At 42.2% G+C, this 19,403-nt stretch overlaps 1 protein-coding gene across 1 annotated transcript in view; it reads right to left on the bottom strand.

Annotated features, from left to right (window-relative positions):
• Window positions 1–10,104: 10,104 nt before the first annotated feature.
• Window positions 10,105–19,403, bottom strand: part of TM4SF4 (transmembrane 4 L six family member 4) — a 30,015-nt gene continuing 20,716 nt past the window's right edge. The window contains exons 3-5 of the mRNA XM_078668024.1: window positions 16,127–16,260; window positions 13,475–13,664; window positions 10,105–11,440 (exon numbers count right to left, since the gene is read on the bottom strand). Of these exons, the coding sequence (XP_078524150.1) occupies window positions 11,423–11,440; window positions 13,475–13,664; window positions 16,127–16,260 (342 nt within the window). The 3' untranslated portion in view covers window positions 10,105–11,422. The remainder of the gene's footprint in view (window positions 11,441–13,474; window positions 13,665–16,126; window positions 16,261–19,403) is intronic.

Genomic DNA, 19,403 nt, shown 5'->3' with positions numbered 1-19,403 from the left:
TCTCCTCCCAAGATCCACAGGTATGTTTCCCAGCCTGCCAATATCATGTTTAGCCCCAAGAAATATATGTCCTGATCAAAATTTGGAGCGTATATAGACCCCAACACTATGGGTGCTCGGTCCAGTGTGCCACGTAAAAATATGTACTTGCCCAGCACATCTATCTTCTTATCCAGTACCATAAACGGGATGCCGTATCTAACCCATATTGTTATGCCCCTAGCAAATGCAGAGTAATTAGTAGTAAAGATCTGACCCCTCCATTTCTTTCGCATCTTTGCTGCAGCTTCCGTGTAGATCAAATGGAAGTCCTGTATGAAGACGATTTGTGCCTGCCGCCGCAGTAATTGCATGTGCACCCTGTGTCGTTTCTGTACTGAGCCCAGGCTCCGGACATTCCACGTGATTAGGTTATACTTGTCTAGCTTGTGAATTGCATGTGAAGCGCCGTGTATGTGTCTGGGACCGGGGGACACTGAACATAAACAAGACATATCAGCTGCTGCCTGCCAGAGCCCTTAAATTCCCATTGAAGCATTAATACAAGGCCCTGTTTGGGAACTAAACAAAGCCGAACCAAAAACAGAACACATTGAACTTCGATATAGTAAACTGCAGCATTCACAAGTAGGGGTATAGCTTCCACGCCAACCATGTAAAAGCAATCACATGTAGTAGCTCATCTGAGCCAATACTTTGTCATTATCGTATCACATTTTCAAATAATATAAAGGATATACGTGTCCATGAGCTCTCGTGCCGGCACCATCCACACCATGCCTCAGGCATGAGCTGGATAATCGATTTTCCCGTTCACAGGCAGTTTGTGGTGTTACTGTGGGAAATAATGTCAAGCTGTTTCCGAGTCAGATCGCACTGTGCTACCCTCCGGAGATTCTGAGTCTTGTCGGATGACTTTTTCTCTGAACGTAGTTGCAGGCGCCAGCGCCACATCCTTGCTTCTCTGTACCAGTTCTTGAGGGGGACCAATCAATCAATCATAACATTTGTATACCGCGCTACTCACCCGTAGGGGTCTCAAGGCGCTGGGGGGAGGGGGGTACGTTACTGCTCGAAAAGCCAGGTCTTGAGTTGCTTCCTGAGTGGCGGGTTGCGGTATTGGCGGGTTGCCAGGAGCCTTTGTGTTACGACGTGATAGTCATCCTTGTGACCGTTTGCGGCTGCTGGGCGGTTTCCGTGTGGCCTTACCAGACAGTAGATCCGGAGTCATGGCTTCGATCCACTCCTCCGCATCTTCTGGACTTTCAAAGAAGTATGTTTTTTGGTCATAGATTATTTTCAGGCAGGCAGGGAACAGCAGTGCATATTTTAAGTTCAAGTCTCATAGTTTCTTTTTTACCGCTTGATAAGAGGATCTACGGTGTTGGACCATCAATGTGTAGTCAGGATACAGTGAGATCTGGCTGTTTTCGAATTGGATCTGGGACCGCTCACATGCTTTTTGGAGGAGGACATCTCGATCCCTGTAATTTAGAATCTTGACGATGAGTGGGCTAGGCGGATCTCCCACCGTCGGTCATCCAGTTTCTGTGGGCCCTCTCGATGCAGAGAAAACCAGATAGGCCATCAGGGGCTACATGTGTGCGGAACCATCGTTCCATGAAGGCAGTGGCGTCTGACCCCTCACTTTGTTCTGGTACCCCAATCACACGTATGTTATTCCTTCTAGCTCTGCCCTCCACATCTTCAACCCTATCCAGGAGGCCTGTGACTTGTCTCTGTAGCCTTTGGATTTGCCAAATATGTTCTTTGTGTTGAGGTAGTATGCCTTCCAGCGCTAGGCCGTTATCTTTCACTGTGGCTGCCAGCTTGGCACGGTCTGCTTTGAGCAGGGTGAAGCCAGTCGTTAATGTACCAAGTTGTTGCTCTATCGCCTTTCTAGATTCCCGGACCTTGCGCCATATCAAGTCCAGTTTGTCCTGGGCTTCCATTTCGTTCGTGAGCGGCACGCAGGTAAGTGATTGTAGGTTTGTATTGGGCTCTTGGTCATCTGTGGTCTGCGAGCTAGTGGCCGTCGCGTCCTGTAGCTTGGTTTTTGGGGACCCCATGTCCTTCAGTGAATAGCCGCAGAAGTCTGCTATCCCTCAATGCAACTGGGACTGTGTGCCTTAAGTGGAGGGTGCACCGTAGCAGGCTTCGTACAAGGGGTGGCAAAGCAATATGGCTGTGTCCGCAGTACTTGCTCAGGTATGAAGCTCACAGTATCTCAAGGGTGCCGTACCGTGAGCACGCGTCTAGGTGGCGCGTCAGGTGTACACTCCTCTGAAAAACTGAGCTCTGAGTGGGCGTCCAACGCAGCAGTTGGACACACAGCTCGTTCCACGCACTGTGAACGGTCGTTTTCGGAGCCCTTCCACTTGGCTTCACTATTCAGTATGCTTGTCTCCTCAGGTGTGCCGGGGGGGGGGGGGGAGGGAAGCAGGAGATATGTCTAACCACCAGCCCTTTGTGTCCTGGGTGGCTCACGCAGGTGGGCCCAGTGACCCCCACCTGTCAGAGAGTTTGCTCTGTTTTTAGGGCCTGCAGCACATTCTACAGCAGCCCTGCACTGGATCCGGGGGCCACCAGAGGTTCTCATAGAGGTTGAGACACCTCTTCTTCTTGTGCCCCCAGTGCGTGTTCTGCATCACAGGGCCTCCTCAGCGCTGAGTGTGCCCGGCCTCAATTAGTGTTAGTTTTTACTTGATCTATCGCACAGGCCGCGCACCATCCAGCGCAGCCTCCTCCACACAACCCCAGGGTCGCTGGTGCAGTTGGTATAAGGTGTGGAGATGAAAGGAGAAAAGAGACGGGTCACTGGTCACTCCGCATCCAGGGCGGGACACTTAGGTGTTCTCAGCCACTCCCGCTCTGGAAGGGTACTGTCGGGGTTTTGGGCCTATAGTGCGCCCCTCACCCCGTATGCAGCAGAGTTGGGAGCGGCAGGGCCTCCAGAGGGAGCAAGCTTCACGGCCACTCGAACCACCAGGGCGGGCGCGGGACTCACCAGGAAAGCTCTGTGGTGTGCGATTGCCGCCGTGGGCGCTCTGCTGTCGTTGGTCTTACCCCTGGCTTGCTACGCTACCGCCGACACTCGCAGTGGTAGAATCGTCCCTTCACGTGCACCACCAGGAACGTAGCACATGTGACTCCCTGCACCGCACCAGGCAGTCCGCCGAGTAGTCTAGGAACAGCAGGGGCCCATGCTTTAGTGGCTATGAGCGTCCAGCTGGCTCCACAGGACACAGCGCAGGCAACACTGGACAGCCGCGGCGCCGCACACAACACAGCCTGCGCTCCTCCGTAGCAGTTAGCCGGCGGGAGGGGCACGTTATGATTTTCACTATGTAATGTTAGCGCCACAGGCTCCCAGTGTCAGGGCGTGTTGTTTACTGTTTGTCCTTTACCCTGGTCACACGGCACGGCTGGATGGGCCCGGAACGCAGTGATTTAGCAGGATTTCTGTGCCCGGGCTCCGGAGCTCTCCTAATCTGCAGCTGCCATGATCGGCGGTTAGCCACGCCCCCTACCAGAATGATTGTAAGTGTTGTTCTAATGGTGTACACCCTTGTGCTCATTTCAAGAATATGAGTTAGGTATTTTTACAAACATGCCTGATAGGTTACTAAAACATAAATGTGTTGACACAGAATCCTATGTCAGAGTGGACATATAACAGGTGTATTTTATCAAGGTAAATAATGACCAAACACTCTTTTGAAGGATATTTAATGTTTAATAAATTGTTGACTGCATTAATGTCTACAGTGACATTACATTTCTTAAACCCATGAACACCAGTAAACATCAAGATCATAATCTCTGCTAATTGTGGCTACTTCCACAGATAGGCTTTATGTCTTGCATGTTGCAAAAGTTTTGGCCATTAGCACTACAGCGGTGGTAGAAAATTGGGTCTAGGTGTAGCTCACTGGCACCTTTCAGTATGAAAAATGTACAGCAAGCTGTCACATTCATTGGATGATGAGTGATGTCACCAATGATGTCATTTTACATGTCATGAGTGATGTAGTATGTGAGGTCATAGGCATTTTGTGGCAGGGGATCAAGTTATAGTCAGTTCACTGAAATATACATATCTAATTTCAGTGTTTTTTGTTTTTTAAGCATTAGTTTCATACTAATATTAACACCTAACTATAACCTTACTTTAAAGCGTGTGTGTGTTTGTGTGTGCGCATGCGCGCACACGCAATACATGGGTAAGACTTCTTATTAAATGTTTGGCATTGGTTTCAAAGCTTGTATTTCACAGAAAAGAAGGCTAAGTGAATTATGTAATTGACAGTGCTTTAATCATTTATTTTTTATTACAATTTTGAATTGTCCTCACTGTAAGAAAAGGAGGTTTCACAAAACTCCTACTGGGGCTTTAGTTTAAAAATGTTCTTTGAAGGCAGGGTTTGCTGGGCTCAAAATATTTGTCCCCTTGGCACTCCAGTGTGGCTCCATTTTCCGTTGCCCCAGGCCGTGGTAGAAAGGGGTGCACTCAATGACAGACTGATTAATAAACCGGTCCTAGTACCAGCAGAAGAACAGGGTTGAGGTACTGTGCTGCTAGTCCAAAGTACAGCAGCTCGTCTTGTCAATAACTTACCAGCCAGAACAGCCTCTCTCCCCTCCTACAACACCTGCATTGGCTACTGATACGTAAGCGGATTAGATTCAAGATATGCTGTATTGTGCACAAAGCGTTAAATGGCAAAGGACCTGGTTATTTAGCTGAAAAGCTCATCCAATATCATCCAACTATACCCCTCTGATCAGGAGAGAAATATTTGCTCCTCATTCCCCGTTTTAAGAAATCTTGCATGGGTGGGAAAGCTTTTCTCTACTTAGCTCCCTATTACTGGAATCAGCTTCCGATTTATCTCCGGAAATGCCCTGAATATTTTTCATTTAGAAAACTTCTTAAGACTGAGCTCTTCAAAATTATCTGCATCCGGTCTGCTCTGACTGCTGCACGCCCCACTGCACGGAGATACCCCTTAGGGGGTGATTTGGATGCTTTACAAGTAAATAAATAATAATAGTGCCTGGCAATTTGCTTGTAGATTGTCAACCTGCCAGTACATCAGAAGATCAAAGATGGTGCCAGCAATCTATTAGCTCAGTCAAGGTGGGAGCTCTGCATAGATCTTTGAGATCCTCCTGCAAAGAACTTTAAGAGGGATGTTGCTGACAGAGAAAGCCAGAAGGAGGTTGACTGGAGCCGCCTTCCTCCTCCTCCCTGTTGGTGGATGTGACCATGGAGAAGATTGCATTGGAAGGAAGGCCTGAGTGGAGACCTGCCCGCTCCATAACTGGCAGGACAGACCATTTCTTAGGTTCAAGTAGCAGCCTGAGGCGGGCTTGGACTGTGGACTGCAAGTTTGGGTTGTTAATAGACAAGGAAAACAGCCTCCAAAAGAAGAAAAGTGTTAAACCAGATGGGGGAGATCTCACTTTTGTGGTCCATTGGTCTCCTCACAATTGGACTGGTAAGTACAGTCCCAGATGTTCACCATTGGCAGATGATCCGTTGCTCCAAGGCACTATGCAGTTTGTTTTTTAGATGCAGTGATTTTTCTCAGTTGACTCCCCATCGCAGGCCACAATCTGCAAAGCCTATAGGTTGCCAGTGAGAAGCCCATGGAAAGGTGAAGGAACCTTTGGAAACAGTGATTGTTTTTCTGGGTAGTGCATCTGAAAGAAAGGTGTTTCTGATATCAGTATTGGGGAAAAGAGACAAAACTGGTGAACTGAAAAATCCTAATATTTATGATTACGGCAGATCCTCGCGGCAAAGAAGATGGGCAGTTGCAGCAGATTTAAGGAAAACCAAGTTTGTGACTACACTATTGCACCTGCCATACTGAAAGTTGTCCATTAAGGTAGACCACAACCCTGTGCTCCAGCTGAGCCAGTGGGTGCATTTCTAGATAAGGTTCATGCGGGCCTGTATGGGGACTAAAGCAGGGTAATACAAGGGGTAGATAATATCTTACCAGCACAAGTAGTTGTGGTTTCCTGTTACAAACTGTTATGTCCCAAATACAGGCCAAGCACAAGCTTAGGGGTGTTCTGATACTTTTCTTCTATTGTTAGACTGTGTACTTTTAAGTCCTAGAATTATTTCAGAGTATTTGTGTTTCCTTCACTGACATATTTGAAGCAGAGGCAATTTTAGGAAGGAAACAACTCAAATAAATCAATTTTTGGCTTAAAAAAACAGGAACATGTCCTGGGACCATAGAGAGCAGGGGGAGGGGCAGGGACAAGAAGCCCACTTCCATCTTGCTCGATTCTTTTGCTGGGGTGGGTATAAGATATCTGTTCTGACTGTGTCAATAGATATTACTGAAGATGTTGTGAGCCATGTAAATGAGTCAAATACATGTGCTGCACAATGTCAATTTGCAATGTCAATTTGCTGGTATTGCAGTATGACGTCATATGACACGGACATCTGAAGGATTTTGGGGCCTTGGATCAAACGTATTTTGGGGCGCCTGTTCAGAACAGCTTTGAATATCTGATCCAGTTTCAGCTTTTTCATGCCATCTTTGGCCAGGTCACTAACAGTGCACAGGCACACTTGTACAAATTCTTAATGTGTTTACATCTAATATTCAGGGATAGTGACGTGTTTTCAATATTTTAAAACATTAGGGGCTCTCTCATATTACTACTAACAACCTGTGGGACACCCTCCCATTTCTCATATGTGAGGTCATGTTTTGATTTAAAAGAAACTTTTTTTGTGGATGTTGCATGAAACATAAACATAAACACAACATTTCTCTGCAAAATGTCTGTAAAAGACTGTCACTCATCATCCACATTAAACAAAAACTAAAGGGAAACAGTATTTAAAATAATCTGCTTAAGAATTATTGCGGCAAGACTTTCTGCTGAACAGAGCTGGCTCTGTAAGGGAGAGCCCTAAAGGCTGAGACCCCCAGGTCAGAGCCCACCTTGCAGATTCCTTAAACGTCTCTGCCTTCCGAAGCAGCAGCCAACCCTTGGACACTCTCCTTTTGATTAGCTGGTACTGCATTTCTTCATTGCATGACAAATAGTCCTGAACAACAGGCTTTTATTGCCACCTGGCACTCTATTTTTACATAATATGAGTAACTGTTTTGAATAAAGGACTTTTAGCTCTAGTTAGTTCTCTCTTTCTGTGCAAGTCAAGAGGGTATCACAAAGTGATCACTCCACTGCATGTTCTAATCCATGCCACTGAAAAAATGATGAGTGAGATTAATAAACGTGTTGATTTTGTTTTGAATTACAATATTAAAACAGTGAATAAAATGTTGATACCTCCACCAAGTGTATTGAGTTGGCGGGAAGATGTAATCCAATGAGGAAGGACAGAAAGTCAAACAACAAAGAGAGGGACAGGTGGCCTGTTTCCTCATGTGGTGGTGTCCTTGCTATTCTTCAGGACCTTAGGAAAAGCTGTCTACAATTTATGGTAAGAGGCATACAGAGTTGCACACTCAGGTGATGTCTTAACCTAAAATTACCTTTAACCTGCCTGGATCTACCCAATAGTTAAGGTCCCCAGGCTTCAACAGTGCCCGGTGGATTCACGCACAAGGCTTTGCTCCTGTGAAGGACATAAAGTGACACACTCCACAGGGAGGAGTACGGGGGATCGCGGAAGACGCAAATATTAATGAAATGGGACATACTACTGGAATCCTTTAAGGTTCAAGATACACCGATAACCTGAATGATATTCACCCAGCCCCTAACCCAATAATGCAGACTACGAACACCAGGTCGGCACTTTTAGCTAACATTGCAGTTAGAAGATGCCGACTAAGCATTGCAACAATATTTTTGATATTTTTTCAAGAAACGGTACCCGGACTCTTCCTCATGATTACCCAAATAAAGACACAGACCTTAGCGGATCCATTGGAAAATCATTAAACTTGCAATTAAAACTACCTACATCTTGGGTACAGTAAACAACAGAGCACTAAGTAAGGGGGAGGGGGAAATATTCATGAGTTCACATATAACAAATACATAAGATGCCACACTTGAATGACATTTGGTATAACTAATGCATGTAGAAGTGACAAATGTTCATGGAAATACCTCTAGTTATGCGAAATCGAATATAGGTTGCCAACGAATATATGACTAACAAAAACGTTATATGATACCACATGTACTGAGCATAATACAAAACCAATAAAGTTTGTGGAAAAAAATAAAAATAAAATGTTGGTACCATGATCCACGTCAATCAAAAAGCAGACAGCAGTGACTAATTTTTCATTACATTTTTCACTGATAAATGAATGAAAAGACTCCAACAACTAAGTCAACTTTTCCGTTCCCTCTGGTTTAAATATACTCCCATCTATCAGCACTGAAAAGATATCTTATTTTAAAAGGTCCAACGGTAGACATTTGATACACCTTCAATGCGGTCCAGTGTTTGTGTACCGGTATACATACACATATTTCTAATTATATAATTAAACTCATGGGGCATCAATTGTATTTTTAGTCGTATTTCATTCACAAACTTGGGTTCAAGTCAAATTATTGAATGGACACGTGCTAGCCCCAAAAACTTATACGGCCAATGGTTTTAAAATGGTGATGAATTTTATATCCCTATTAACTTCCCCCATACAGGCCCATTTGTGAGACTTTCTGGAGAGTATTGATGGACTTGTTCCAAAGGTTGGAGATGAAAAAGTTTTACATATGGTGATGATTTAATCATTCTATTCATCACAAACAAAGACAAGCTATCTGCAAGAATATTAAAATGGTGAACCACCTATAGATAAATTCATCTAAAACTAAGATTATGCCACTTGGTTCCTCACAACCACTTTTTAAAGGATGGTTGATTCTTTTCCTACTGAATTCGTAACTACCTATCCATATGTAAGGGTTATCATTGATCATAAACTTAACTTGAGAATTCATGCTGCCAAACTAGTTTCGAGATGTATGAATATCTTCAATGCCATCAAATCTTTTTCCAACAGCTATGGAGGGCATGCCCTTTCTGGAAGCAATTGTAAATTCATTTCAAAACTGTTATATGAACCAATAGTTTAACCCTGTAAACCAATGCAATGCATATGAATGTATTTTTTTAACTTGAGATCCGCAACACCTTACTGTGAACTAGGGCTAGAATTGAGTCAACCCTTGTTAACAGCTTTAGATGTTTATTACAGATATTCAGCACAATTACAAGTTATATTTAGAAATACACTGTAAAGAGTATTTTTTTATCTAAAATCCCTAAGATTGTCTTTTACATATAAAAACTTTATTCAGTGTGCCTATAGTATAAAGAGACAGTCGTACCTAAATTTGAATCTTTCAGCACCAACTAACAGGGCCTTTTTATGATTGAGATTACTTTATATTGGAGGCTTACAAATTAAGGGTGCAAGGTCAAGGTTAGCGACGGATAATAGAATTTGTCCCTGATGCTCTACATCAGTGGAATCGATAGAAAGCATTGTATAGGAAATGCTTACGTCTACGGTTCAGGGACTCTGGTTGTAGAACAATGCATGTGAGAACAGAGCTTTTATGTTGAGAGTGATTCAAGCAAATCTATTGGTTGTACAGTAAAGAAATTAGACAAACGATTTAATGATTTTGAAGGAGCTATGAATGGAGAATATGATTTTGTTACTGATTGGCAGTCAATGTTGCACATTTTAAGGTGTATCCTGTTCTCGTATTGTAAATTATTTTCCTGTATGAAGTGGAATTGTGATTTTTATCTTGTTACTTTATGGATAGAAGGCTAGCCAATATTCATTCATATATGCAGTCAAATTGAGTATTTGATTTAAAATGTATTTTATTTTTTCCCTTTACTCCACTTTATTTATTGTAATTATTTTTAAATCAGTCCAATAAACTTACATTCATATATATAGGTGATATAATAATGAGAAACTGTCCATTTGGCCTAATAATGTCATCAATGGGTTATGTTGACATGATAAACCTTGTGTCTGAATGCAAGATCTTTTGTAAATGTTATCAGACACCAGAGATGCCTTTGATGGAAAATAAAACACCAGTTGTCACTATATATTTATTATATTAGAGGTTTTATTTGGTTCAGTTTTCTGGAAAAGATACTCTTTCACACAAGAAAAGGTTTATTGAAAACAACAGCTTAAGTTAAACTATATTTGTTGTCTGTAGAAAAAAAAGAGAACATGCTTAATGGAAGGTGGCTAGTGAAATCATTTCGCAATGTTAAAATACATAGTTTGTCAGTAAAAATAAGACCTTTTTGAAGGTTTGGTCTTTCAATATTTCGGCAACAATGGCTACTGATTGGAATAGGTACACTCAGGCTTTGTTTACCTTTCATGAAGAGGATTCTGATTTAAAACGGGTTCCTGGTGAAGCTCTACGGAGTGGTTTGGTGCTTTCATGACCTAAATTCATTGTTATTCTTATAGTCTCTTTTGCTGATGGGAAGGCAATCATAACGAGTCAATAATTCACAGCAATAATGTAATTTTTGTGAATTAGAGAAAATAATTCCCTGGTATGATATAATCTCAGGGTGAACAGCCTTTACGACGCGGCTGTTACACCGCCGTGCCGTTACAACGCGGTCTTTTCAACGCAAGTCGTTACCACGAATTGCGCTGGAGGGCGCTGCAGGACAAGGAATTTTTTAATTTACTATCCAACACCTTCCCTACTGTACGTAGGCTGGTGTTGGAATAGTAAATAAAAAAATTCCTAAGTCCGCACCCCCTCCAACGCAAGTCGTGGTAACGACTTGCGTTGAAAAAACCGCGTTGTAACGGCACGCGTTGTAAAAGTACGCGTCGTAATGCCGTACATCCTAATCTCAGACATCATCTCATTGACATCATCCCTGTGAAATATTTGTTTCAAAACTACTGCTTGTTGTTCAATTAAAGTAAGCAAAGGTGTAATACACACACACACACACACACACACATATATATACACACATCCAATATTATTTTCATGTATAGAAATTCACCCACATGCATAATGCACAAATAGAAATATTTATACATGTGTAAAAATATGCAAATAAAGTATACATTAGCTCTCATAGATGATACTTGCAATTCATTATCCAGTTGCTTTATACATTCTACATTTCTTCTATTAATCATTCTTTGAAAAGTATTTGTTTTATTACAAAAATAAATATACATTTCACGTTCCACTCATGACCTTGCTGAAGTTGCTTAGTGAGGAAAAATGTCAGCTCTCTGTGGGGAGGCTTCATTCATAATCCCCATCATTCCGGAGGTCAGTCATCCATGGAGTAGCATCTTTGCGTCATTTTTCTGTCCTGAGTGCATAAGAGGTGGCTTGGCTTTGTCTTGGTCAAACTTGCCTTGAGTCATCTGAATTAGATAGGCCCATCCCCCTATTAAAATGAAAAAAGTATGGAGCTGTTGAAAAGGGTCGCATGGTATACATACTGAAACCAATTCTGCTTAGACAAGGATAGTTCAGAAACAGTGATTAATAGAAACAATTGTTTGTCATTTATGGATGCAAATATTGGAGCACACGCAAACGCCTTAAAAAGGCTCTATAACTAAGGGAAGATCCCCTGAGAAATACTTGTTCCCAGTAATATGTGTGACTCCCTAAATGATCGGAGTTTTAATAAATAGGTTCACATTATTTGAAGTCCCAAATGAAACAATGTAGAAATCACTGTCTTGGAAAGACATATAACAACTATAAGACATATAACTGGAATTTAAGCTGTCCCACCTGTATTCTACCTTAACCAGAAAATAGGAACTTAAACACACAGAGAAAGGGGTGTTCTTATTGGTGAGTTACCGCACTGTCCATCAGTGTAATTGCTAAGGATGAAATGTTGTTTGATCAAAGGTTCTAGGTATGTGACTATGCAGGATTATCCTAGGACATGTTAGCAGATGGTGTAGCCAAAATAATACTCACTGATGTTGTCCCTTCCTAGAGTCTTTCTTCAGTCTTGTGCATCATAGGTAAGGTAATAAAGCTGTAGTAGAGCTGGTTGGCTCATATTTTGGCTTATTGTTGGCCACTGTAATCATATATCTCCTCCTATTGCAATAATTTAAAATTAGTCCTACACTTCTGGTCTAATGTTCATCCAGACTCACTGGTTGTGCCGCTTGAAACAGATTTTTAATATTTTGAACGATATTGGCAAAGTACTAGCACAGACCAAATTGTCCATAAGCTGGTGGAGAACCTACCATGTAGCACAATTATCTCTAGTTACACACCTAGACATACATTTGCATGAGGTCAAAAGAGGCCAATGTTATATGGGAATAATGACATAAAAGTTTTTTGTCTGTTGAACTTTATGTCAGATTATGTTTTCCATTGAAAGGTAGAAAGAAACAGCCAACGTGTTCTTACTGTCAGATTTTCTTAAAGCTTGGGTAGTAATGAAATGGTGAAATCATATAGCGTGTTCAAAAAAAGTAATTTCGGTCATCAAATTACCTATGTAGGGCATGATTTGCATTAAGTAACTGGAGTGTAAACCAAAGCTGGAATAGTAACATATCCTTAGGCATCTAGAAGATGCTTTTAGTTAATGGTGTATCTTGAATAATATATATGTATGTCCATATAAATTCATATGTATGCTCTACAAAGATATCACATTTACATATATCCCACTACCATCCCTCTAACCTTCCTGGAAAAGCTTCAACAGCTATTCTGAACCACCTTAGAGGTCACTTTGCTTGTCCTGACTTCATGATAGTTTCCTTACCTGGGTGCGCAAATTTGCTTACACAGGGCCAAGCCAGCCTTTCTGGTCTGCCCATATCTAGCTGTTTATAATTGCCATGGTGCAGATCTTGCTCATCCCGGTTAGCCATATTTGGCTTGGTGCCTTATTCTAGTTCCGCTGACATGACTTTACTAAACGTATATAGCACCCAGAAACCAGCCACTCTGGGAAGAAGCAGTCTGAGTGCCCCTAAAGCAGGAGACCTGACTTCTTCCTTGCTAATTAGCAATGATACATGCATTTGGTACCAATAACATACATTTTGCTCTGTTTCTGAGCAAACCTGCTATGTCTGGTGAGTTTCATTCATTTGATCCTGGGAGGGTGCCAGTATTTCCCCATCAGAATATGTCAAAATATCATGGTTGATAAAATAAACCTGAACTTACATTGACTACCCAATACAAACTGGTGTTATGCCATCAAACTAAGCACGTATAATGACGTATGGAATTACTATTCCTAATTCCACAGCTACGCACCTTTACAATATGTTGGTGGGTGATATTGTGCATTCCATGTATGTTAATAACAAACTTGATATTTTTCTAGAACACCCAGTTAATATGTTCAGGTGGAGTGTGACAACTCTAAAACGAGTGTGGAGGCTTTATGCCAAAGTTATTGGGTTTGGAATGGTAAACCTACCCCGCAACATCCACAGCACTTGCAATCACCACAGATTGTCCCAATGAGTCCATTGATGGCTTGAATGGCGCACAGTACAGCTTGCACACCACTCATTATCAAGAGGATGCTGAATAGAGTCAAATTCCAGGGGATCACATTCTCAGGGTTTTTACATAGGTCCCACAGTGTATGGTTACCTAGATAGTTCCTGTAGGAAACAAAAATATATTACATAAATTAGTGGGTAATGTGCTATACTGTAACAGGCACGTTTTGAACAATTTAGTATGAATGCAAACACAAAGCCCAATATCAGTCTAAGCTTTGGTGCAAGAAAGCAGCTGCTATTAGGAATGTGAGGATTTGGGCCTTTTTCACTCGTCTGGGTTTCAGGTGGAAAAATGAAAATCAGCAGATTGTACACCATGCAGAAGTCCATTTCTCAGCCAGGTAAGCCCAGGTTGCAAAAAATATGCACAAAAAATGATGTTCTCAATAAATTCACTGCTATATATAGTAGGAATTTCTCAAATAAAAATCAGTAACTGGGATTTTGTCCACAGCATGGGCTTGAACAAAACAAATGTTCACATTTTGTGGTCCAAGAAATTTCAGCTTAATTACTAATATGTACAAACCCGCTCCCCCCTCCCAACAAAATACCTGCGGATGCTTTTCTTTGCATGGCAACTATATACCCATGGATATTTATACAGGACTGGTTTGTGAACGTATTGTCTGGAAGTTCCTCAGAAAAATCTACTTTTCTTGAACTATTGTCATGGATAGAAGCGTGTAGTAGGGCCGATATCGGTGGAATCATAGAGCGTTTCTGAAAGGATGTAAATCTCATTTTTGGTCAGTCCAAGGGCACATTACATAACATGCCTTATAGGCGGCAAATCTTTGCAAAATAGCAACGAAATACAAACAGAAATCTGGCTCACACTAAGCATGCTGTATGATTATTAAGGCAGCTTGAAAATCATCAATAAGGTATTCATTAAAATTATTATAGCTAGCTAAGGTGACAATACCCCCGGGGCACACTGAAGTGCCTTAGCACACAGCGGAATTAAAGAGCCACTGGGAACTTGCTTTAATCAATGGCAACAACGGGACCCACTGGGGTAATTAGAGGCAGAACTACAAATCCCATAACTCACTGCGAGACAACTCACGTTACAAAACGCAAACACTTGAGATTGTGGAGCCTCATAACATCGGAGTTGCCGAGAGCCCAAGAAGAAGGTGCGAGTGACACTGAAACGCGTAGGCGAAATACGGCAAGCATGCAAAATGACGGATGTTCTGTTCACCTTGTTAAATGACAATAAAGGATATCGTTACCTTACTGCTGTCGTGTGCTCCTCTGCTGCTAGAGCAATTGGACAATATAAATTACTCACGACAGCTTCGTCGTGGGAGGAAGCACCACCTTGCGAAAAGAGGAAGGAGCCGCTGGTGAAAGGGGCCGTGGAGCAGGGGAATCTCCCTAGTGAATGGCGCAGCAGTGTCGAAAAGTAGCTAAGGTGACAATACCCCCGGGGCACACTGAAGTGCCTTAGCACACAGCGGAATTAAAGAGCCACTGGGAACTTGCTTTAATCAATGGCAACAACGGGACCCACTGGGGTAATTAGAGGCAGAACTACAAATCCCATAACTCACTGCGAGACAACTCACGTTACAAAACGCAAACACTTGAGATTGTGGAGCCTCATAACATCGGAGTTGCCGAGAGCCTAAGAAGAAGGTGCGAGTGACACTGAAACGCGTAGGCAAAATACGGCAAGCATGCAAAATGACGGATGTTCTGTTCACCTTGCTACATGACAATAAAGGATATCGTTACCTTACAGCTGTTGTGTGCTCCTCTGCTGCTAGAGCCATTGGACAATATATATATATATATATATATATATATATATATATATATATATATGCTTTTCACAGTTGTTGTGTAATTTGGCTTTTCTTCCACCTACTACAGCATGCCTCAGGTGCAATGGGTCAGACCATTTCTGCTATTTATTAACTCTTCACTGTAAGTGACTGCATTCTGCCATTTCATAGAGAACACATCCACAAACAAAGCAGTTCCCGTCAGTGTCAGGACTACTGTGGGAATTGTGCTTTTTGAGATGAAAAAATATTTGTGCCTTGAGATCAAAAGACATATTATTGCCTTTATCCATTGTTTGTTAACTATTGGCAAGGTTCCTCAGCTCTCACAGCAATTGGTTTTATAGAAAGCATGGCAAAACTAAGCAAGCATTGACAAAGCAAAATAAAGCTTGATTCCAACGCCACTGATTGGCCTCCACATAGAAGGTAGTTCCTTCAGCGACAGAAACATAAATGTGTTCTTTCATCAAAAAAAGTTTTGCTTTTAGCTAATGATATTGTATGTATTGGTGATGGTCTGGCAGCTCCCTTGGCAATACATTCCTACAAAAACCATGATGAACAAAACAAGCATTGGTAAAGGCGAAAACTGCCAGCCAAAGCCAGACCCATTTGCTTTGCCAATGCTTATTTATTGTTTTTCTCAATCATTCCACAAAAATAAAAATGCTCATTTATGAAATAGCTTCCGTACATACACTATTTGCAATAAGTGACCAACTGTATTTATTGTTTCCTCTTAGATGCACAGCTGTTTCTTACCCATCAACGAAAGGATAGGTCCAGTTTCCATTAGTTTCACATTTTGGACCATTGTGTATTGCCACAGCAGACACGATAAAGCAGTAACCAGCTCCTACGACCCCAACGGCAGCAAATATAATGGAGGAGAACATCTAATGGAAAGGGAAAAACAGGACATTGAGTTTTGATTTATGTTTAGGTAAAGACGGCTATTCTACACACATACTCAAGTTCATAAGTATTAGATTGTAAAGTAAATAGTGTATATGTACTAGAAGAATATGAGAGGAAACCAGGAAGGAGAACTGAAAAAACAAATTGAATATCTGAGATATTTGGACCAAAATATTATCCTCAAGATTGTTAATTCTATGTCCACTTCAATTCCCCTTCCAAGTTACTGGATTCAACTGTTGATAGTCTTGCTGACTGGTATCTTTGATAAGGATTCAGAAAAAATGTAGAACACATAATGAGCTCAGTACTAATACTTGCATTTAATTAGGTGAGGTGTATCATGTAAGTCCTTTTCTCTAGGTTACGACATGTTTGTTGGTCAACTTAGATATTGTTAGCGACTGGCCCCATGGGTATCTAAAATGACCAATCAGTTTTTATCCGGGAGGTTGTAGGAGACTTAGAATTCGTATAAAGTTTGACACTATAATCCCAGATAATAAGCACGATATGCATGCGATTTCTTTCCGATCTTAATTTTCTTATACATTCAGGACAGGTACAATTATTAACTCAAACATACACATGGTATTGACAATAATCTAGCACTTAGTTGTGGCCCCAAGTCCATTTGTTGTGCCATTTGAGTCTATGGGAGTGTTACACCGTGTGCTAAAGATCGCAGTGTCGGCAGAAACTATTGATACATTTGGGTATCATGTTCTTTTTTGTTTTGCTATGGACAGTGTCTCAATGACCAAAGGCACCAGACAAAACATTACCATTATATCAACTATCCCTAGTTTGTCTGCGGCATTTTGGTGCAACGGAGAACATCTCAATGGGGTTGAGTCAGGGGCGTAACAAAGGCCTCTCCAGCCCCCATGGCACAGGGAGTCTCCAGAATTCTTGTTTTGGATGGGCCCCCCCTCACATTCTAAGCCATACCATTGCATATGTTGCACAATGCCTCCAAGGCATGCAATGGCATGGAATAAGAAACAGTAAAATGCTCGGGAAAGCCACTCTGCTTTACAGAGCAGGCCCCTTCAGAGTAGGGGGGCCCAACCATTCAGAGGGCCCAAGTGAACCCATTCTGCAGGGGGGCATCATTTTGCATTTATGCCACTGGGTTGAGTCCTGGCAGCTAGGAATATACTACACTTCATCAAAAAACACCACTCAAAAGTAAAGTGGGATTTCCAGTTCTCAAAAGGAGTGTTTTGGTTGTCAAATCAAACTGAAGGGGATCTGATAGTGGGATAATAAGCTCCAAGATCACAGATCATGTGTCCTGGTAACGGGGCTTAAAGGGCAGCTGATGACTGGTGAGCTGGTTTATGGGGCCAGTTACTGATTGCTGATCCCATAGTCAAGGTTCCAATCTTGGGACAACTGGACAGAATTACTAGAAAGGTGCACTTTCCCTATTTGCACCACTGAGTACCTTTAAGCAGGTGCTCCGGCTGCTAACAGGGAAAGTGCGCCCTATTATGAAGAATGCACTACCCCCCGGGCAGCCGCAAACTCGTGCTTTCCCCAGGGCAGAGCATTCAAGTGAAATATGGAGCTGCTGTTTATAAGCTGATCCGTGTTTCTCTGTGCAGGCGGCAACCTGCCTGCACTTTCAAAAGGGATTAGAGATCCCCTTGCAGGCGGGTGTATTGGGTGACTGCACCCGCCTTCAGGAAGTTGTCTGGGGAGTCCCTTGGACCTCTTTTTCACCCATGGGAAGGGCTCTTCTCAGGGGGGGATCAAGAAAGGAGGTGTAATGTATGCAAATGGTTTTGCCCCTACTTTGTGCGTGTTGATACAACATTTTCAAGTGCTTGGGCAAAGTGACAGATCCTAAAATATTTACATTTATGTGCCTGTAAGTATGATTTTGAGAACTGAGGGCCTCATTAATAAAAAGTGTTCCATCACTAGTTGAAAACAGCGATGTAACACTTTTCAGTGCACCCTCCTTCCAACACCATGGATGCGCTATATTCAGTATGCCACTCCATGTCGCAAGGATTGATGAGATATGTCAGAAATCCTGATGTATCTGGTGGAGCAGTAATGACACATTGCTGGAGTGTGTCGCAAAACAGACGCAACTCCATCAATTAGTCCTTATACATGGGTGAGTCCCCGGTAAAAGGGCCTGTGTCAGTCCTTATGTCTGCTGTGAAGCAGGTGTAAGGATTTGACACAGTGAACTCGTAGAAGTGGCACAATAAAATCTCATAAATTTCACTGCGCCACTTCTACAAGCCTTTTTTACGGGGGTACGCCGACCCCACATATATTATACCCACGCAGGTATAATGTAGCGAAAGGGTTTACAAAGTGATGCATCTGCCTAGATGCGTCACTTTTTAAATATAGCGCATGGGACAAATCCAAAATCATGGAAGGGGAGTAAAGTGATTCCCATCTTTAATAAGGGCTCTCGCTTACGTCCCGGTACCTACCGACAGATTGCCTTATTGGATGCAACAGGGAAAATCTTTGCGGCTAGCGTATTGGATCATCTCAAAGACTGGGCCTTTTCCACTGGAGTAATCCCCTTTAATCAGGCTGGGTTTTGCCCAAAACATGCTGTTACTGACAACATCGCAGTAATACAGATAATCATGGATAAATATGTGGTTACAAAATCTCAAGTTGTTTATGCTGTCTTTGTCGATTTTACAACAGCATTCAACAGAGTGGACAGACCCACAATTTGAAATAAGCTCAGAAACCAGGGAATTCCGACAAATCTCCTTTACATAATTATATCACTCCATACCGAAACTTGGTGTCAAGTTCAAATGGGAAAAGAGAAGGGTCTTACACAACCAATAGATACATCTAATGGACTAAGGCAAGGTTGCCTGTTGGCCCCCCTCCTCTTTTCGTTATACCTTAGTGACCTACCAGCACGTTTTTCACAGGTCACTAATTTTACTCCAAAGAAAGCTTCTTGTAAAATTTATATCATGATGTATGCTGATGATGTTGTAATAATTTACCTTAGCCCCAATTGGACTTAAAAGGAATCTTGAAGCTCTCAACAAATATACAAAGGAAAATGTAGTGATTCCTAATACAACAAAAACAAAAATGTTGCCATTTCAGGGGGAGAATC

Source organism: Lissotriton helveticus, chromosome 11 (assembly GCF_964261635.1).
Source record: "Lissotriton helveticus chromosome 11, aLisHel1.1, whole genome shotgun sequence".
NCBI classification, from domain to species: domain Eukaryota; kingdom Metazoa; phylum Chordata; class Amphibia; order Caudata; family Salamandridae; genus Lissotriton; species Lissotriton helveticus.
This window is presented reverse-complemented; position numbering and strand designations above follow the sequence as displayed.